We start from the raw sequence: 22954 nt of genomic DNA on the forward strand, positions 1-22954 counted from the left end.
CTCCTAGCTATTGTGAACATAGCCGTGATAAACATGGGTGTGCAAAAAAAATATGTTGGTTGGTTTGTTTTTTAATTCTAAGGAAATGGTTTTTAGTAAGTGTTATATATAAAATTACTTAGGTACATTTTAGAGTATTGCTATTGTAAAAACTCTTGGTCACCTTTTTCCTTGTTTGGATTTTTTTTTTAATCTCTCATTGTGATTTGAGTGAAAGTTTACAGAGCAGATTGGTATTCCATTAAAACATTCATACATATTTTGTTTTATGACATTAATCACAATCCCCACATCATATCACCCCACCTAGCTCTCTCTCTGTGGTTCTTATTTCCATCCATACTTTAATCCTTTCCCTTCATACTTTCTGGGTTTTGTTCCTGGGCAGATGCTGCCTTTGTGACCTTGTGTGATTGACTGTTATAAGGACTAAGTATCACCCTGGTGTTACTGTTCACCTTATCTGTCTGTTGATTGGCTGTAAATTGGTGCCATAGCGATGAGTTCAGTTCCAGGTTCAAAGAGCAGTGAAGGCTTGTGGTCTTGGGGGTTTTGTATGTCAGTCTACCCCAGAGCAGTAGATCTGGACATTATTGAGATTTTTAGTATTTTTCTATATTTGTCTCTCACTCTATTGGGATCCTCTATTGTGGTCCATTTTAGAGCTGTTAGCAGTGATAGCTGAATACCATCTGGTTCTTCTGGTCTCAGGAACGTGGAAATTGATTTTTGCTATATCTGTTAGTGGTTTGGACCACCTATTTCCATGCATTTTTTATTTTCTTCACTTGTCTTTGCTACATACAGGAAGCAAATGGTTCTATTGTAGATGGCCACTTGCAGGCTTTTATGTTCCCGGTTGGTACCTACCAGTACAGGAAAGAACTTTTTCTTGTGGACTATATTGTCCAAGTTGACTACCATGTTTCCTAAAACTCCATGATCAAATGGTTAAGAAGTGATTTTGATTTCCATTGGCTCTGCCATATATATGGATATATTTGCAGCACTTAAATGTACTCATGATGCAATTTCATCTGCCAAGCCTGCATGCTCTTGGGTTGTAATCCCTTTTCTTGCCCACATCTGCTTGTCAGCCTTTGTATCCATTTGTAGGTTAATGTTTGTTGTTACTTGTGATGTAGAGTTGTATCTGTATGGTCGTGGTCTATAACTCTTGTGCACCTCTCTGTGTCTACCTTTTCTTGTTACTTCTGATTTATAACTACTGCTTGTCTGGAAGTTGACTTAAATCCAAAGTAGGACTCTCACCTATTTTGTGAAAAGAGTAATTGTCACTGTAGTAATTTAAGAATGTGTCATTAATGGCCATAATAGTGTGTTTGTTGGCATGGTAAATATATATCAGAAAGTGTCACACTGCTATTGATTGTGTACCTTCATGGTACTATCACTCCTTTTTAACTATACTAAAGTGCATCTTATCATCCATGCAGTAGAGTTTAAGGAATTACACTTTACTATGTTGAATGTCTTTTAATTACTTGACATAGTAGGTACATTATGCACATATGCATAATTGAATTCTATAAATTACACTTTACTGATAAGGAATATGAGTTTCAAAAAGGGTTATGGACACACTTACTTGTGCCCATAATCACAAGTAAATAGCTGACCTTGGATTTTAGGCTAGATTGTGTTTCTCAAAAGTACATTCTTTTCCTTATGTACATATGCAATCAGACACACATATGTGTGTATATATACACACATGTGTGTATCTACAGACACGTATTTTGCAATTGGATTTATCTTACTCCAGAAATATTTATTTTGTGTCACATCTGATTTTATTTGAACATCTTTCTCCTTCAACTTCTTCTCTTATTCTAAATTTTTCTCATAGAAATTAGGCTGTATGTGCCCTCATTTTTTTTATATACTTACCTTCCGTCATGATTTGTGTGAAACTTTACAAAGCCAATTGGTTTTACTTTCATTCATGTATGCACTATTTGTGTTATAACATTAATTATAGTGCTCACACTTTTCCTGCTTCCTTCCTATATTCTCATTTCCATTAGTGCTTCTGTTTTATCCTCTCCTTCAGAGATTTCTCTTTGGGCAAGCTCTCATTGTTTAAGATGTATTAATTCCAAGTACTTTGAGTCAGAGTCACAAGTAAAAAAAAAAACCGATTGTGCATTACTTATTTTATTTCTTAGGTTTTGATGGACATGTTTGATCAAGATGACATAGGTGTGGTTTCTCTCTGTGAAGATGAACCTATTTCTTCAGGTGAATTAAATTATTATGACCTTGTCAGAAGTGAAATTGCAGAAGAAAGACAATATTTACGGGAACTAAATATGATCATAAAAGTATTCCGAGAAGCCTTCCTTTCTGACAAACATCTATTTAAACCTTCTGTAAGTATTTTTTTGTGCTTGAAATTATTACCCGAAAAAGACACATTCATCAGCTTAAAATTATAAATAGTAGCTTTTTATTCTTTATGAGTATGTAAAACAAAAATACTCTTTCAGACAGTATTTGTGGGTTTTGAATATATGTGAATTATTATATTAATATAATAAATATGGCAACATTGAAAATTAGACAAAATCAGAGAGATTGCACTATCACAACATCTTCTGCCATGCCAGTATCTGAGATTTATCATCATTGATTTGAAGTTGATGAAAATGATGCACAGTCTAAAGAAACAAGTCCTATACTTTTTCTTTTGGTGAGTCTTTAAGGTAGCAGTTTAAAAATTTAAGGGGAGCTTTGGTGGCCTAGTGGCAAGGAGCTGCAACTACAATCCCAGAGGCGCATGGTTCGAATCCACCAGATGCTCTGCCGGGGAAGGAGGGACAGTTTCCTCCTGTACCAGTCAGATCTGATTTGACGGTACACTCACACAAAAAATAATAAAATAAAAATTAAAAAAAAATTTACCAATGAAACATTTTGAAAAGAAAAGTTTTCCCAGAATACCACAAACACAAAAGCTGGGCTGCTCTCCATAGAGAAAGAAGCGGGTGAGCTGAATGGGGATCTAGACACATCTGGTCCATATTGTTGTTGTGTGCCATTGAGTCAGAACCAACTCATAACTGACCCCCAGCAGGTTTTCATAGGCAGTAAGGGAAATCATAGAGGATTGCCCATCCCTCTGCGATTGATGGAGCAGCTGGTAGTTTTGAACTATGTGCCTTTGGGATTGCAGCACAGTTTCTTACTACCTCTTACCAGGGAGATCACCAGAGCCGCCTTTGTTGTTCTTACCTCTGTAATTTCCAAAGTCAGTTCTTAGGACTTTTAATTCAATTGTCCTTAAAATCCATTTTCTTTTACTTTCCTATTTTTATTGTATGATTTTTTTCTTCCTTAGATAGTTATGTCTGCCTCTCATATTTTCAAATGCTCAGCCGTTAACTTATTTTATCTTATGTCTCTTGGAGCCCTGGTGGCATAGTGTAAAACATACTGAACTGTTACCAGGAAGATCTCCTTAGGGGAAGATAGACAATCTTTGCATAAAGATTTAGTGCTTTGGAAACCTAGTGGACGATCATTACGATTTGGGAATTGGAACTGGTTCAGTGACAGTGAGCTTAGTTTTTCTCATTCTTTTCCAAAGGAATAAGTGAGGATGTGAAAACAAGTTGTTTTAATTACCCTTTTTTCTTTTTTCATATATTGAGAAATAACTCCCACTGGATATAATACCTCAGTACTAAGGTAGTCATTATATAGAAAGGAATTGGCAGATATAGAGGAATTTAAAGAAATAACATATGAGTAAGAGCCTATGGTGATGAAGGAAGAAGTTCAAGCTGCTTTGAAGGAAATAGCAAAAAATAAAGCCCCAGGAATAGATGGTATACCAATTGAAGTATTTCAGATAACAGATGTTGCCCTGGATGTGCTCACCAAGTTGTGCCAAGAAATCTGGAGAACAACCACTTGGCCAACTGACTGGAAGAGATCTATATTTGTTCCCATTCCAAAGAAAGGTGACCCAACTGAGTGTGGAAACTACAGAACAGTGTCATTGATTTCACATGCAAGCAAGATTCTGCTGAAGATCGTCCAAAAACGATTAGAACAGCACATCAGCAGAGAACTGCCGGAAGTCCAGGCTGGGTTTAGAAGGGGTCGTTACTAGGGATATCGTTGCTGATGTTAGATGGATCTTGGCTGAAAGCACGGAATACCAGAAGAATGTCTATCTGTGTTTCATTGATTATGCAAAGGCATTTGACTGTGTGGATCATAACAAACTGTGGCTGACTCTGAGAAGAATGGGAATCCCAGAACATTTAATTGTGCTAATACGAAACCTATACTTGGACCAAGAGGCAGTAGTCAGAACAGAGCAGGGTAACACTGCATGGTTCAAAATAGGGAAGGGTGTACGCCAGGGATGCATCCTGTCTCCATACCTTTTCAACATGTATGCAGAGCAGATTATCCGAGAGGCTGGGCTCTATGAGGAGAATTGTGGCATCAGGATTGGTGGAAGATCTATCAACAATCTCCATTATGCAGATGACACAACCTTGCTTGCTGAAACTGAGGAGGACCTCATGCACTTGCTGCGAAGGGTCAAGGACTGCAGCCTTCAGTATGGACTAAGGCTCAACGTCAAGAAGACAAAGATTCTCGCCACTGGACCAATTGGCAGCGTCAGGATGGATGATGAAGAGATTGAGAGTGTACACAGCTTCAGTTTGCTCGGCTCCACAGTTAACACTCTTGGTACCAGCAGTCAGGAAATCAAAAAACATATCGCGATGGGAAAGTCTGCCGATAGGGACCTCTCAAACGTACTCAGGAGCAACAGTGTCTCTCTGGAGACTAAGGTGCGCCTGATACAGGTCATGGTATTTGCAATCGCTTGTTATGCATCAGAGAGTTGGACAATGACTAGGGAGGACAGAAGGAGAGTGGATGCTTTTGAGCTGTGGTGCTGGAGAAGGGTACTGAATGTACCCTGGACTGCCAGGAAAACAAACAGATCCATCTTGGAGAGGATTAAACCAAGCTGCTCCTTGGAGGCAAGGATTCTGGGGCTTCGTCTGACATACTTTGGACATGTTGCCAGGAGGGACGGGTCCTTGGAGAGGGACATCATGCTTGGGAGGGTGGAGGGACAGTGCAGGAGGGGAAGACCCTCTATGAGATGGATTGATTCGGTGACTGGGGTAATCGGGATGGGTGTGTCAGAGGCGGTGCGGTTTGCGCAGGATAGAGCAGGGTTTAGAGCTGTTGTGCATAGGGTCACTATGAGTCGGAAACGACTCGATGGCACATAACAACAACAACTACTAAGGTAGTGAGCATTTTAGGTTTGCAGAGCATGTCCTATATTGTTTGACCCTATGAGATAGAATCTACACTGCAGTCTTGAACATACGCAGTTCAAATACACCAGCTCTCTTCAGGAGAAGGATGGGTATTCTCCTCCTGGGCGCTTAAGTGCATCTGAAGACCCTGCTGAAGGGTCAGCTATGGGTCAGTTCCAACTTGATGACACACACAACATGAGATAGGTAAAATCAGCTGCCTTTGCATCCTTCCAGGCTCATAGCAACCCATGTGTGTTCGAGTGGAACTGTGCTCCATAGAGTTTTCAGTGACTGATTTTTCAAAAATGTTGCCAAACCTTTATTTCTCTGGATGGATGTAGATTTCAGACTTTTAGGAGTTGAGTGAGTAAACCATTTGTATCACCCAGGGACTGTGAGGTAGGTAGGACAAGTGTTATCTTTACCTCACACGTGAGGAAGTTGACCCAAAATGGTTATCACTTGATCAAACTGGTTCTAGAGTTTGAATTTATATTCTTTTAAATACTGAATAATTAGTTTTGAGTTTTATATTTAAGGGTATGAAGAGCAAAACCCTAATAAATGCTGGTAGCTAATACTATCTTCTTTGTCTCTCTAGTATCCTAGTAGTTTACATTCCTTAGGAAGTAATTTTTCTGGATCCCTTTTCTCTGAATTAGTGCTTCTATGACTGAAAACTTCATAAAAGAAACAGTGACCAGAGGGAGAAAGATTGAATCTATCTATTTGAATATAGCCAAGCCTGTATTTTTATGAGTGTAGTAAAGTCCTTTTGACATAAGAATTTAGTGCTTAACAAATGCTAGATGAAGGAATGAATGACTTAAGACTGGGCTTAATTTATTCTGATAGGCCCCACTCCTATGAGATGATTTCCATAAATAGCTCTTGAAACATATTGTTGTTACATATCATCAAGTTGAAACTGACCCATAGTTGACCCTCCAGTAGGTTTTCAAAGGCAGTATATCACACTAGAGGAGACTGCCCATCTTTCTCCTGCAAAACAGTTGGTAATTTGAACCAAGTACCTTTGGCTTGGAAGTACAACTTCTTAACAATAAACCATCAGAGCTCCCTCCTGTCACATATTGTTGTAAAGTGCCATCGAAGTGACCATGACTCATAGCGACCCTGTGAATAATATATTTGAACACTATCCTATCTTGTGCCTTCCTTATCCTTGACATGTCTGAGTCTGTTCCTGCACTGTATCAATCCATCTCAATAAGGATCTTCCTCTTATTGCTGACCCTCCTCCTTTCCAAGCATGATGTCTCTTTGCAAGGAATAGCCTCTCCTTGCTTCCAAGAAATATTCAGTTGCACTTTCTTCAAAGCATACCTGTTTGTTCTTTTGGCAGTCCATAGAATATTCAGCACTTTTCTCCAACACCATAATCCAAACGCATTTCTTTTTCTCCCTTCATCTTTATTCATTGCCAGCTCTCACTTGCATATTAGGCTGCATATTGGCACATATTAGTCCTTGCTAATATGTGGCAGTTTAGGAGGGGGTAGGTACTAGAATCAATCCAACAGAGCAGGTAAGTAATTTGCGCAGGGTCACAAAGCTAGTATTTCCTGTGGATTAAGTGTAGTACTTAAGGTTGTAAGGAGATCACAGTGTAAATATTTAGAATGTTATTGTTACTGGGTACCATTGAGTTGGAACCAACCCATAGCTGACCCTCCAGTTTGTTTTAAGAGGCAGTTAATACACAGGAGAAAATTGTCCATCTTTCTCCTGTGGAACAACTGGTAGCCTTGAATCACGTGCCTTCAGGATTGCAGAGCAACTTCTTGCCACTAGAACATCAGAGCGCCCTTAGAATAATACCTAGAATAGTGCCTGAAATATAATGTATTCAACAAACACAAGGCCATTTATCTAGCAAATGGTGGAACCAGGATTCAAACTTAAGTCTTTCAGACTCCTTTGAGGTTTCCATTATAAGATGCTACAGTAAATAATAATTGGTCATAATTTGGATGTCTGAATGATCTTTGTATCCAAAGGACTTAAAATTGCCTCCTAGATGTTGAGAGTTTCACTGAAATTTTGGATTCTACTTCAAATTCAGGAGACCAACCATGAACTGTGAAATCAGATTGTTATCTGGAAGTAGGATTCAGATTTTCATTGTAATCACAGCTCATATCATTAATTAGTTCTGAAAAACCTTGAAAGAGTAAAGAGTTTTAGGTATGTTAGAATGTTATGTTTTGTACTGCTAACCAAAAGGTCAGTGATTCAAATCCATCAGCTATTCATCAAGAGAAAAATGAGAAGTCTCCTTCTGTAAAAATGCAGAAACTCAATGGTGGGTCACTGTGGGTATCTTGTTCACACTGGTGTGTAAGTATATGTTTGAATCATCTACTTTCAGTTCTTTTGGCTATGTGCCCAGGAGTGCAATTACTAAGTCATATGGTAATTCCCACAATTTTTTATAAGCACAGTCTAGTGTTCTGGCATTCCCATTCTTCTCAAGATTAGCCAAAATTTGTTGTGATCCACACTGTTAAATGCCTTTGCATAATCAATGAAACACAGATAGACATTTCTCTAGTACTTTCTGCTTTCAGCCAAGATCATCTAATGTGGGCTATGATGTCCCTAGTGCCACAGGCTCTTTTAAAACCAGCCAGCAAATCTCGCAGTTCTCTGCTGATGTACTGTTCCAGTTGTTTCTGGATAATTTTCAGCAGGATCTTGCTTGTGTGTGATTATTAGTGATATTGTTTGAAAACAAAATAGAGAAACATTGCATGGTTCAGGATCAGGAAAAGCGTGCATCAGGGATGCATCCTATCTCCATACACTTTTCAATCTATGTGCAGAATAGATCATTCAGGAGGCTGGACTTTATCAGAAGGGGTGTGGCATCAGGATTGGAGGAAGATTCAATGATCTGAATGATGTGGATGACACAAGTGTGTTTGCTGAAACTGAAGAGGACATGAAGTGCTTGCTGCAGAAAGTCAAGGACTGTAGCCTTCAATATGGATTAAGCCAACATGAAGGAAGCAAAGATTCTCATTACTGGACCAAGTGGCACCTTCATGATGGACAGAGAAGAGATTGAGATTTTTGATAACTTCAGCTTGCTTGGTTCCACAGACAACACTCTTGGCACCAGCAGTCAGGAAATAAAAAAATGAATTGCGTTGGGAAAGTCTGCTGTCAGGGAACTCTCTAGAGTACTGAAGAGCAGTGATGTCAGTCTGGAGACTAAGGTGTGACTGACCCAAGCCATGGTCTTTGCAATTACTTGCTATGCATCTGAGAGCCGGACAGTAATTAAGGATAATAGAAGGATCAATTCCTTTTGAATTGTGGTGCTGGAGAACAGTGTTGAACATACCGTGAACTGCCAGGAGAACAAACAGTTCTGTCCTGGAAAGGGTAAAACCAGGCTGATATCTGGAGGCAATGATTTTGAAGTTCCATGACATACTTTGGGCCCATAGCCAGGAGGTACCAGTCTTTAGAAAGGGACATGCTTGGAAGGGTTGAGGGACAACATAGGAGAGGAAGACCCAGGATGAGATAGATTGACTCATTGATTGAAGATATGGGATTAGGTCTGTTGCAAATGATGAGATTGGCTTAGGATATGGCAGAGTTCAGAGCTAATGTACATAGGGTCACTGTGAGTCATAGGTAACATGATGGCACATAAAAATAACAACAACATGGTAATTCTGTGTTTACCATTTTGAGTAATCCTAAACTGTTTTGCACAATGACTGTGCCACTTTACGTTCTCATCAGCCAAGAACAAGGCTTCTATTCTATATGTATCTTCTCCAATTCTTCTTTTTTCTGGTAGTAGCCATCCTAGTGAGTATGAAATGGTGTCTCATTGCAATCTTTATTCCAGTTTCTCTAGTGGCTAATGATGTCATGCTTTTTGTGTATGCTTAATACTCAAATGCTTAATAGTTAGTTGTATATCTCTTGGGAGATACGCACCCAGATTTGTATTGGGTTTCTCTTTGTACTTAATACATTTCAATCAAAAGCCTCAACTTTGCATGCCTTAACCTCTTTTTATTTATTTTTTTCCAGGATATTGAAAAGATTTTCAGTAACATTTCAGATATCCATGAACTGACTGTGAAACTTTTAGGCTTGATTGAAGACACAGTTGAAATGACTGATGAAAGCAGTCCTCATCCTTTAGCTGGAAGTTGTTTTGAAGATCTGGCAGAAGTAAGTTTGCAAAAGGACTTTATTATAGTCTCATTAAAATTCTAAGTATTGTATTAAGATATTCATAAATGTATTTCCTGTGAAAGTTAGAAGATATTACAGGCAGGATGGGGTCACAGGAACATTGGTAAAAATCTTATTTTAAAGTAAGAATTTAAAAATTAAAAATTAGATTCTATCAGTTCGCTGGTAGAATTCTCTTATCTCAGGAATTCTGGGATCCAGTTCTGCCCAGTACACCTCAAGCACACCTCCCTGTCAGTGTGAGCTTGTATATTGCTATATTGCTGATCAGGTTTCAGTTGAGCGTCCAAATGAAAATAGACTAAGAAGAAATACCTGGCAATCCTACTTCTGAAAATCAGTCAAGTTAAACACTCTGGGTCACAGTGGTCCATTGTGCCTGAATCTAACTCAGCAGGAGCCAACAGCAAATAAGTTAGAAAAAATACCTTGTATCTAACCAACTGTTGGCTTACTGGGTGGCACACTTTGTACTTGATTATTAACCTAAAGATTGCTTCAAACTTGTCTACTGTACTGTGGAAGAAATTCCTGGCAGTCTCTTTATAATCCTGGCAGTCTGTTCGTAATGGGGGAAAATAGCACTGTCACTAGCTCTGAGTGTCATCCTATTCACTTTGGCCAGTCTAATGGGGGGGGGGGGAAACCTATAGGATCTCATTGTTATTTAATTTTACTTTATTTTTTAAATAAAAACTAATCATGTAGAACATCTTTCTATACATATTGTTGTTGTTGTTGTGTACTATAGAGTTGGATCCAACATAGAGTTGACCCTCGGGCAGGTTTTCAGAGGCAGTTAATCACAGAGGAGGAGATATAGCCTTTAATTTAGCCATTTTAATTTTTAAAAAGACCCCATTTACTCTGGGTAAACCTAACTAAAATTTCAAATCTCTGCTTTCTTTTATTAATAAATACACTTTTCCTACATTAGGAGTAAATATGCATAAGCAGTCACTAGTTTCATACTTAGTAACCACAATGTCAAGGACTTATTTTAAGACCAGTAGTCTCATGTTATCAACTGTCAAGGACAGTATTAGAAAAGTTACATTTAAATTTTCTTTCAAATTGTATCTCTAGCTCGTATTTGTCCTTGAAAAGCAAAAACCATAATGTTCCAAAATCTAGCTGAGGAACGAGAAAAAAAATCACCATTAAAAAATCTGATCAGATTAGTATAAAAGATAATTTTTTTTTTAAAAAGATACTGGTTTGTTGGGGGATTTTTTTTTTCCTGTTTCTTTCATTTTACTTCAGTATAATAAAAATAAACAATTCTGTGTTCCCCAAATCAATCTCAAGCTGTTCTCTGATTGGAATACTCCCTTGTTGTTAGGATCTGTAGAAACACTTCTGATCACACAGGACCGATCATTGCTAATGTCTGTGCCATTTGTGTCAGTCACCATGGCAGGACTGTACCAGTCTATCTCACCAGGAGTTTTCCTTTCTTTTACTGATCCTCTGCTTTACCAGGCTTAATATCCTTGATGAAACACTGGTTCCTCCTAAAATATTGTTATAAACTTTACATTTTTCCCCTTTTAAAAACACAGGAGCAAGCATTTGATCCATATGAAACACTGTCACAGGACATACTTTCACCAGAATTTAATGAACATTTCAGCAAGTTGATGGCCAGACCTGGAGTTGCTGTACACTTCCAGGTGAGCTCAAATTAAAGGTTATCTTCTCTATAAACCAATTTAAAAAAAAACAACAAACTCCACAATCTTATTTTCTTTTTTCCCTACAATCTTATTTTCTAAGTATTTCTAATTCTAGAACTGTGTTTTGATGAAAGTTAAGAAATAATTTACCATGTAATTGTTTAAATTCCATTTTTATTGGATTTTGTTTTCTTTCTTGAATTCTCTCAATCTGTCCTTATGGTATGGAGAGAGAATACAACCATGCCACACTCCTTTCTCAATTTTAAACAATGGAGTGATCCCCTGCTTTGTTTGCACAGCAGTCTCCGGGTCCAGGTTCCGCATGAGCACAATCAAGTGCTCTGGGATTCCCATTCCTCTAATGTCAGCCACAACTTGTTATGACCCACACAGTCAAATGCCTTTGCATAGTTAATAAAACACAAATAAACATTCTTCTCGTATTCCTTACTTTCAGCCAGGGTCCATCTGACATCAGCAATGATGTCCCTAGTGCCACGGCCTCTTCAGAAATATTTTGCTTCCATGTGATAATAATGTAATTGTTTGATAGTTTCCACATTCAGTTGGATCACCTTTCTTGGGAATGGCAACAAATATGGACCTCTTCCAATAGCTGTCTTTAGCTGTCTTCTAAATTTCCTGGCATAGACTAGTGAGTGCATCCAAGGCTGCATCTGTTAATTGAAGAAGAATGTGGCATCAGGATTGGAGAAAAACTCATCAGTAACCTGCGTTATTATGCAGATGACACATCCTTGCTTGCTGAAAGTGAGAAAGGCTTGAAGCACTTGTTGCAGAAGATAAAGGAATGCAGGTTTCAGTATGAATTGCATGTCAAAGATTCTTACCAGTAGACCTATAGGCAATATCATGATAGACGGAAAGGAAACGGAAACTGCCAACAGCTTCATCTTGCTTGAATCCACAATTAACACCTTTGGTACCAGCAGTTAGGAGATAAGGAGGCACATTGCACTGGGAAAATCTGCAGTTAGGGACCTCTCCAAATTATTGAGGAGTAATGATGTCAGTTTGAGAACTAAGGTGAATCTGATTCAGGCCAGTCACTTGCTGTGTATCTGAGAAGTGGACAATGAATAAGGATAACAGAAGAATAATTGACCCGTTTAGGATGTGGCTTTGGAGAAGAGCACTGAACATTCCATGGAGGGCCAAGAGAACAAAAAAAAATAATGGCTTACAGAGGGAGCAGCTAGAGTACTCTTTGGCAGTAAAAATGATGAGGCATGCTTTGGGCATGTTACTAGAAGTGGGGGAGGGATATGATGCTAGGAAGGATGGAGGGTTGGGGAAGTTCAGGAAGACCCTCAACCAGGTGAATTGACTCAATCACTGCCGCAACAGGCTCTTGTGTGTTAGGAAGTGTGAGTATGTCACAGTATAGAAAAGGGTTCAGATCTTTTGTTCATGGGGTCGCTATGAGTTGTCCTCAACTTGATGGCACCATACAACAACAATCCTTAAGATGGAAATCTTTTGTAGTAGAGTATCACAAATTTGATGTATAAGAGTAACCTGATACATTCTGGACTTAGGATATAGAATAAATCTGGGGAACTATTTTAAGATTTTTACATTTTTTTTTAACCTATTAGAGAAGTGATAAAGAGTGGAGGGGAATAGCCATATATTATAGTGATTGCTCTGTTCAGCCCTTTTATAAAAGATACTCTGTAGAGGGAGAATAGATACGTTAATAGATTAATTAATACAGTTCTATGAATTTAAGTAGAAAGTGACAAATGTAACATATTTACTCTTCAAGCACTTTAAGGTCAGGCTAGGATAGGAGATGCTTGACTACAGGAGCATCTTACACCTTAGCCTGGCTCTTACCTCAGTGGCCCTCATTTTTTCTTGCTTAGTTATCTTTAGATACCTTGTCTGATTCTTCATCAAATTACTTCTGTCTGTATTCTCTTCAAGATATAACACAAAAATCTGCCTGTGGCAATTAACCTAATTTCTAATTCCAGTGGATATTTTTATTTCATATTTATGTGTCTGAAGCATTTGTCAGTCTCTTCCTCTTGTTAATTGTCTTCCAGGATACTATTTTCTACTAATTTTCATCTTACCAAGTTTGGGTTTTGGGGACTGCTTCTTTCCAGGCTTATTAATTACGGCCATTTTCCAGCTTTCATTAGCAGCCTGGTTTTTTGTTGGTTGTTTTTTTTTTTCTTCCTTTTCTTCTGTTCCCTGGTGCTCTCCTTGGGTGATTTTTTCCATATTCTTATAGGCTATAGAGTGTTGTGCAGCTAACTGGTATATTTTTTCCTATGTGGCTTTTTTCTCACAGTTCAAATACACCAACAGCTTCACAACAGCAGAAACTTAGGTAATCTCCTTCCATATGATTTGCTGTTGATAAGTGTCTTCAAGTCGAGTACAACTCATATCGACCCTATTTATAACAGGGCTGAACCCTATGCTAACCTGTGCCATCCTCACAATCTCTGACACATGAAAGCCCATTCCTGCAGTCCCTTTGTCAGCCCAACTGGTTGAGGGTCTTCCTCTTCTTTGCCATCCCTTCATCTTCCCAAGCATGTTGTCCCTCTCCAAGGAATAATCGCTCCAAGCACATGCCCAAAATATGTGAAACTTACCTATATGATTGACAGCTGCTGAAAATCTGTCTGCTGCAGAGTCAACTTTGAGACAGTTCCACCTCGATGAACTGAATGAGTTGTGTGTTTACACACACTTCTACATTTCCACTGAACTAGCTGCCTCTGGTGACCTAGTGGGAAGGATCCATGCTGCCAATACAAAGGCACATGGTTTGAATTCACAATTCACCAGGCTGCTCAGCAGGGAAAATATGGACAGTTTCCTGTCTTGTGATTTACTGCCTCTGAAAACCTGCTGGAGAGTCAGCTATGGGTTGATTCTGGCTCGATGGTACACAACCACAGCTCCCTTGAATTCTCATTCATTTGGATGTTTTAAATTATTTCAGCTAATAATATGTTCAAAATTGCTATTCATCTTTTCTGAGGATTTCCATAACAATATTCTACTTTCATACTGTTCTGAAAAACTTGTCAACATCAAATGAAAATGATGCCTAATTCTTAAATTTAGTTGATATAAAGATGACTGTCTTTTGTGTTTAAGATTATATATGTTCATATGAACCAAAAAGAAAAGTTAGTTATATGGACATTCTACCTATAAGACTTTTGCATATTCATTAAAAGCATTCACAACAAATTTTTTTCTTCATTCCAATTTTGGTAAGAATTCTTGCTATGGAATTTGAATCTATGAATAGTCATTACATTTAAGTTAAAGAGTAATGATTCATTAAAAAAACTGTGCTTCTTTAGTCAGTACATGGCATGCTTTAAGAATATACGCTGTAGAGTTAAAACTGCTAACTTTAGGCCAATTAATATTTGTATTACCTTAAAATATAATCTCTAGGACTGTCTTACCTTATTTGTAAAAATAATAATAATAATAATAATTTCTTAAAATTATTATAATATTTAAGCAGGGACTATATTATAGCACTAAGTGTGATATTTACCATGTGTACATGTAAATGTTAGTCAGGTGTTTATTAGAGGAATTCTTATACTTCTCAAGGAGAGTTCATTGCATGCAAAGTAAAAAGAGTTTTCAAAAGAAATGGATGAGTTGATGGTAGTAAAAACCCCCAATAAGCCAAAAATGTCATGACATATCATGTCTATTTGATTAACCTTTGTTGTTTGTTGTTGTTATGTGCTGTCGAGTCGCCTGCGACTCATAGCGACCCTATGTACAACAGCCCTAAACTCTGCTCTGTCCTGTGCCAATCGCACTGTCTCTGACACTCCCATCCCAATTATCCCAGTCATTGAATCAATCCACCTCATAGAGGGATCTAAAAATTAGAAGGGAGAAATTAACATCTGGAACATATCCAGACACCTTGCAGGAATAGCTTACTGAGTTAAAGGCTAGAAACCACAGTCCTGTAGGGTAGTACAGTCAATTAGCATAACTAAAAGAGATAATGCTCTGCTTCCTCGTTTGGTGAGTAGCAACTGAGATCTTAAAAGCTTTTGAGTCACCATCTAAGATACAATTATGGATCCCTTCCATCTGGGGCAAAAGAAATGCAAGACTCAGGAAATAAGTCCACAGGACTAATGACCCACATGAACCCTGATGTCCTATGACTTGAGACCAGAGAACAAGATGGTGCCCAGTTACTACTCGTAACAGTTCTGTCCTGGGACTTATTAGAACGTCTTTGATAGAGTGGGAGAAAAATACAGAACAAAATTCAAATCCCTAAAAAAAAAAAAAAAAAAAGTTAAAAAAATGAGGTTTACTTGCAGTGAGAGAATCTAGAAGAACCCTTCACTAAAATACTCTTAGAACTAATGGAATCTGCTATCTGGTGTCTCCTTTTAGCCAAATAATAGATGTGCTTAAAAAAAAATCTATCCCCTTAAAAAAAATTATATCACCTTGAGGAATGTGTTCCCTTAAACAATAAACTATGTGATACTAAATGGTCAACATTAATCTAAAAGCAAAATTGAAAAGGCAAGAAGAGGAGGAAACATTAGATCGATGCTAGCAAAATAAACAAGATAGACATAGTGAAGACACTAACACAGTGTGAAAATTGTAACCAATGTCATGGAACAGTTTGTACAAAAATTGTTTAATGGTGATCCAATTTTCTTTATGAAATTTAACCTAAAGCACAAAAAAATGCTTTTTAAAAATATTATTTTGAAGGAAGAAGAAAAATTTATAAGTGAGATGGTGACAGTGTTGAATATCAACTTTTTAAAAAGTATTTCATTCACTGTACTGTGGAAATACAGGAGCAGTAATACTTGTTAACTATAATAGTTGAATATAAAATTAATACTTGTTATTTAAAGATAATATAATACTTATTAAATATAACAGCTGTTATAACAGCTGTTAGAAGCAGTTGCAGAGTCTTCCAGTCTTTAAGTCTGTGCCATAAACATGTTTGTCTGATTTTCTGGCATAAATTGTTTGATTTAGCTGTTTATTTTGGTAGTGCAAGTCTCCTCACTTAGCAGCATTGTTGGACTCCAGAGATCAGATCTTGTGGAAAAATTAGGATAGACAAAAATTGGTATTAGGTGAAAATGGAGGATGACTGCATAATGTGTAGGTGCACAACCTTAACCATCACAGTCAGCGTTACTGCTGTACTTTGGTATTACTACAAGATGTATGTCATTAATACTAAAAAATCGTTTTCTCTCCTGTAAAAGCCAAATGTTGGATAAGGATATTGTCAATAAATGAGGAGACAATGTATATTTATGTAGCTGAGAACTTACAGAATAAGAAGAAGGGGGAAACCTTACTTACAGGCTTCAATTTCAACATAGAATATAATTCCAAATATAGTTTTGGTAAATCTGTATTTTTTACTTTTCAGAGTCATTTTTGTTAAGTACAGCTATCATATATCTTTGATGTCAACTGCATTATTTCATTTCAACTGTTAGTTCAGTAATACCAACTGCACTGTCCTTTCATTTTGCAGTCTGTTGCCCATGGGTTTAATGAAGCAGTCCGTTATGTCCTGCCACGCCTCATGCTGGTGCCAGTGTACCATTGTTGGCACTATTTTGATTTATTAAAGGTAAGGTGAAACTTAGTGTACCAAAAATATTTAAAATTTAAGAAGCCTGAAAAATAGCTTTTGACTTGATCATATTCTTTTTTAATACTTTTTATTCATAAAAGTAAAGTATCTTGAAAAATATCTAGCTTTTTTCCAGACATGTTGGTGTAAAAACACAACTGTTATTTCTTATTGTCACATCTTTTGCATAAGATTGTTGTTGTTAGGTGCCATCGAGTCAAGTACGACTCATAGCAACCCTATGAACAAATCATCTGAACCCTGTTCGTTCTTTTATTTTTAATTATTATTAAATTTTAACAGTTTTAATCAACATTTACAGAGATTTTGGGTTTTCACTGATTCATCGTTGCACTGTTTTCTCTACCCTCCTCCCCAGTTCGTTCTTCTTCCCCCCACCGCCCCGAATTTCATGTGTCATCCTCACACTTCCTGACGCACAAGAGCCCGTTGCAGCAGTCACCATGTCAGTCCACCTGGTCAAGGGTCTTACTCTCCTTCACTAACCCTTCACCCTTGTTGTTTAATAGTGTAGAATCTCAAAATACCTTAAGAGTTTATTGTTTTTCATGGAGACACATAAAATAACAATGTTTTAACTAATTCATATGTTGTTGTTATGTGCCATCAAGTCGCTTGCGACTCATAGTGACCCTGTGTACAACAGCCCTAAACTCTGTCCTGTGCCAATCTCACTGTCTCTGAAACACCCATCCCGGTTACCCCAGTAACTGAATCAATCCACCTCATAGAGGGCCTTCCCCTCCTGCCCTGTCCCTCTACCCTACCAAGCATGATGTCCCTCTCCAAGGACCGGTCTCACCTTACAACATGTCCAAAGTATGTCAGACGAAGTCCCCGAATCCTTGCCTCTAAGGAGCCACCTGGTTTAACCCTCTCCAGGATGAATCTGTTTGTTTTCCTAGCAGTCTATGATACCCTCAATACTCTTCTCCAGCACCATAGCTCAAAGGCGTCAATTCTCCTTCTGTCCTCCAACTCCCTGATGCATAACAAGTGATAGCAAAGACCATGGCCTGTATCAGACACACCTTAGTTTCCAGAGAGACACCATTACTCTTAAGTAATTTGGAGAGGTCCCTAGCAGCAGACTTTCCCATCGCAATATGCCTTTTAATTTCCTGGCTACTGGTACCAAGAGTGTTGACTGTGGAGCCAAGCAGACTAAAGCTGTGAACAATCTCAATCTCTTCACCATCCATCCTGATGCTGCCAGTTGGTCCAGTGGTCAGAAACTGTCTTCTTGACATTGAGCTTCAATCCGTATTGGAGGCTGCAGTCCTTGACCCTCTGCAGCAAGTGCTTCAGGTCCTCCTCAGTTTCAGCAAGCAGAGTAGTGTCATCTGCATAATGCAGATTGTTGACCACAATCTTCCCACATTTCTCCTCAAGGAGCCCAGCCTCCCTGATAATCTGTTCTGCATACAGGTTGAAAAGGTATGGAGACAGGACCCATCCCTGCAAGAAACTAATAACTTAATTATTTAATTGTAACTTGATGTAAGTTTACAAAGCAAATTGGTTTTTCATTCATACACATTTTGTTTTATAACATACCCTGAGTGTAATCACACTCTCCTTACTTCTCTCTGTTATTCTGATATCCATTGATCATTCTTTTCTGTACCGTCTTGTGGATTTAGGGTTTTATCCTTGGGTAGATGCTGCTCTGTTGACCTTATATGCTTGGTTATTTTAAGGAGTGCTTCCCTGGGGTCATTGTTCACCTTATAGACCTGTCTGTTGTTTGGTTGAAAGATAAGCCATGGAGATGAAGTCCAGTCCAGGTTCAAAGGGATAAATTATTAACTTTTAGTTGCATTAAATATTATGTTTCTACTTATCAAGAAAAGTACTTTTAATCTATTTTTACTTATCTGGAAAATGTTCAGAACAGTTTTGACAGTTGCCTTCCCCATCGCCCCCCCTTCTGATTGCTATTGTATCAATAATACTTGATACCAGTATTATGTTCTGATGGTCTACTCCTTAGGGAATTTTTCTGCTAATACAAAAGCTGCACTCTCTCTTGGTTCAAATTCACAAGCAGCTCTGCAAGAGAAAGATAGATGGTCTCCTCATGTGTAATTTACAGCCTTGAAAACCAGTAGAGGGTCAGCTATGAGTTGGTTCCAACTTGTCAGCAATGATATATTTATTTATACATATAGATAGTTGGTTTGTGGAGTCAGAAGAAATACAGATATAGTTCATTACTAGGTAATAGTATAAATTAGGGAATTTATATTATATGTAATTACCTCTAATAAAGTAAATTTTGAATTAAAGTTTGTAATTTTTTTCCCCCTGCTGCTTTAAATTTTGTGAAAGTTGGAGAAGACTCAAATAATGCAGGGTGATTTTTCTTTCTTAATTTTCTTAGCAATTGAAAGCATGTAGTGAAGAGCAAGAAGATGGAGAATGTTTGAATCAAGCTATTACTGCTCTCATGAACCTCCAAGGTAGCTTGGACCGAATTTACAAGCAGTATTCACCCAGACGTCGACCTGGGTAATGCCAAACTATTGAAAATATGAATATTCTGCATATATATTTGTTTTCTTAACAAATGTGTTTATAATGATAATTACATTTTCAAAAATTATACTTTGGTTTCATGTTTTTCCTCAGATCTTTTAAAATTAGCATTGCCTAGTAAATTATAATCTATAAGCTTTAAGAATGTGTAGTAGATAATATTTTTCCATAGTCTAGGTAGGAAATTTGAGATTGTAGTTTTAGTTCTTAAGGCATTAGGAACGAAATACAGAGTCTGTGGTACTTTTCCTTCACAATGATATAATTGCGGTCTGTAAAGGGAGTTTTCCAAAGTCATTTAGTAGCACAATTAATAGAATAAAGTAGCTGCTGTCTCTAAAATCTAGTGGTAGCTAGTTTACTGTTTTTGCCAGTTAAAACAATTAGGATTGTCTAGTCATTGAGTAAGCTAAATTTATCTTGGTATGTTTTTTTAGGGATCCTATTTGCCCATTTTATAATCGTCAATTAAGAAGCAAACACTTGGCTATCAAAAAAATGAATGAAATTCAGAAAAACATAGATGGATGGGAAGGCAAAGATATTGGACAGTGCTGTAATGAATTCATTATGGAAGGTCCATTGACAAGAATTGGTGCTAAACATGAACGTCATATTTTTCTCTTTGATGGCTTAATGATCAGCTGCAAACCTAATCATAGCCAGACCAGGCTTCCAGGGTACAGTAATGCAGAATACAGATTAAAAGAAAAATTTGTCATAAGGAAGATACAAATCTGTGATAAAGAAGATACTTACGAATGGAAACATGCTTTTGAATTAATATCCAAAGATGAAAATAGCATAATATTTGCTGCTAAGTCTGCTGAAGAGAAAAATAACTGGATGGCTGCTCTTATTTCTCTTCAGTATCGTAGTACTCTAGATCGAATGCTAGATTCTGTTTTATTGAAAGAAGAAAATGAGCAACCACTGAGATTACCCAGTCCAGAAGTATATCGTTTTGTGGTAAAAGACTCTGAGGAAAATATTGTTTTTGAAGACAACTTGCAGAGCAGAAGTGGAATCCCCATTATTAAAGGGGGAACTGTGGTGAAATTAATTGAAAGGCTAACATATCATATGTATGCAGGTATGTGAAGCCATTACAAATACTCGCTCTAGGATCAAGGACCTTAAAGGCTTTGAAAATAATATTTGATATCTAGAGTGGCAGGGGCAGGAGGTGGGAGGGAAACCAAAGAAAAGACAAGATTGACTTTAAAATATAAAAAGTCAAAAGTCATTGCTGTCCTGTCTCCAAAGCTCAAAATAGCACTAGAGGAGATTGCATATCTTTCTCCTGAGTAGCTGCTGGTGGATTTGAACTGCCAGAGAGAGATGTAGCTTTTGTACCTGACAAAGCCACCAGAGCTCTCTTTAAAACATAAAAGAAATAATAGTTAAATGTCTGTGAAATGTAAAGTTTCAGCTTCTTTAGTTACTCAATTAGTATTTGTAAAAATGGAATATTAGTAAGTTTAAATTTGGTGGGAAGAACCAGAGTAAAAATATAAATGAAGGAAAGCAACCAAAAGATGGTTGAGTTAATTAAATTGAGAAAATTAAACATGCAACATTGTTTTATGCTCTTCATTTTCAGATCCCAATTTTGTTCGTACTTTTCTTACTACTTATCGTTCATTTTGTAAACCACAGGAATTGCTTAGCTTACTGATTGAACGGTAAGAAAAATATGCATTTCATTTACTTTAACATTTTGTGAGTTTACTGTTGCTTTGTAGTTTGCAATGCACCTAGGCTTTATTATGCATGGCTTTATTGCACTTCATAGATAATGGTATGCTTTTTATAAATATTACAGCAACGCTTTGTAGAGCAAGTCTACTACTGATGCCATTTCTCCAACAGTTTATTCTGACTTTGTGCTTCCATATCCTTTTTAATTCACACAATATTTCAAACACTACCACAAGTCAGTTCTCATTGAGAGGGATTCTGTAGGCCCGTAGAGTTTCTAGAATCGTTACCAAAGCAAAGTGACATGTTTTTCTCATAGCAACTGGTACGTTCACACTGCCAACTTACCAGTTAGCAGCTTAATGCCTTAATCACAGTGCCACCAGGGCTTCTTAACTGTTATATCTGCTGGGAAACCAAAAGCTATGTAACTTTATGTAGTGGTCAGAAAGTGAAGTTACAGTATTTAAGTGTGCCTGTACTTAAGTAGTTCTTGATAATATATATTTGACATTATATTAATAGTATCACTGTTCTCTTCAAGAGGAGTGCTCATTGAAATCCATGTTTATAATAGAGGTCTGTAGAGGTCTATTCCAAAATTAAGGAATCTGTTGCTCTGCTAACCAAAAGGTCAAACATGTCCAGGAAGTTTAAATACACCAATTCAGGAGAAAGATGGGCCACTCCTTTCATTAAAGGTTTACAGCCTCAGAAACCTGATAGAGAGTGGCTGTGAGTTGGAACCAACTTGAAGGAAGTGAGTTTGATTCAGATTTTAGTCTTCTTTTAAGAAATAATCAACACATCTGACTTTAGAGGGAGAATTCTGTATTTTTTTATTAAATTTTATTAGTTTTAATGAACATTTACAGGGATTTTGGGTTTTCATTCCTTCATTGCTGCACCATTCTCTCTACCCTCCTCCCCAGTTCGTTCCCCCCCCCCCCCATGTTTGTTTTAATTGTCCAATTGTCACAGTGTTTGTCAAAGCCAGTTCTGATTAATCTCCTTTGTCAGTGTGTCCTTTGCCATTCCCTATCACTCCTCCCTGAGAGAGACTTCACCCTGATTCATAAGGAAAAGGGGATGGCGTATTCTCTTAGCTACTTCCTGCTGAAAAGGGACGCTGTGGGTTTCAGGGTGAAGATCTTCTCTCACTACTCTAAAGGGCCCCTTTGGCAGTAAGAAACACATAGACTATTATGGAGATTGATTTTGGAATTTAGATGCACTGTTATTAGTTGTGCTTAGCTGTACATGTTCATATCCTTGAAGATGTATCATGGGGGTGTTGCAACATAGAAGACACAAATTTAACTAGCAAGTTATAAGTACATGAGTCAAAAATTATGGAAAAGTAAAAGAAAAGATTCTTTCATTGTTTTACAAACCCTCCCCCAGGTCCCCTCCACCATGTAGCCATCGCTCTAGACTCCTGTGATGACAGAAATACCTAGTCACATATCTCTTTTAAGCAGTTTTCTTCCTCCTCTGTTTCAGTGCAGTGTACATTATTGAACACATCTTAACTCAGTCTCTCCCCAACCCCAAGGTTAGTCCCATTCTACAACAGTGGCATCATGCCATATTTGTCCTTTTGTGACTGGGATATTTCACTCAGCATAATGTTCTCCAGAGTCAACCATTTCGAATAATATTGCATGAGTTCCTTGTTTTTTAATGCAGCATAGTATTCCATTGTGCAAATATACCACAGCTTCTCTAGCCATTCGTTTGTTGATGGGCACTTAGGTTGTTTCCAACTCCTTGCTATTGTGAACAAA

At 37.6% G+C, this 22954-nt stretch overlaps 1 protein-coding gene across 2 annotated transcripts in view; it reads left to right on the top strand.

Moving 5' to 3' along the window:
- SOS2 (son of sevenless homolog 2 (Drosophila)) overlaps positions 1-22954 on the top strand; it is a 95078-nt gene that overhangs the window by 30706 nt on the left and 41418 nt on the right. The window contains exons 5-11 of one of the 2 annotated variants that reach the window (XM_006899202.1): positions 2190-2393; positions 9399-9542; positions 11129-11239; positions 16806-16904; positions 19312-19439; positions 19904-20559; positions 21070-21151. In XM_006899202.1, the coding sequence (XP_006899264.1) occupies positions 2190-2393; positions 9399-9542; positions 11129-11239; positions 16806-16904; positions 19312-19439; positions 19904-20559; positions 21070-21151 (1424 nt within the window). The remainder of the gene's footprint in view (positions 1-2189; positions 2394-9398; positions 9543-11128; positions 11240-16805; positions 16905-19311; positions 19440-19903; positions 20560-21069; positions 21152-22954) is intronic. The other variant, XM_006899203.1, reaches the window with a different exon arrangement.

The sequence above is a fragment of the Elephantulus edwardii genome, unplaced genomic scaffold, assembly GCF_000299155.1.
Source record: "Elephantulus edwardii isolate Elephantulus edwardi_28Jun2011 unplaced genomic scaffold, EleEdw1.0 scaffold00247, whole genome shotgun sequence".
NCBI lineage: Eukaryota > Metazoa > Chordata > Mammalia > Macroscelidea > Macroscelididae > Elephantulus > Elephantulus edwardii.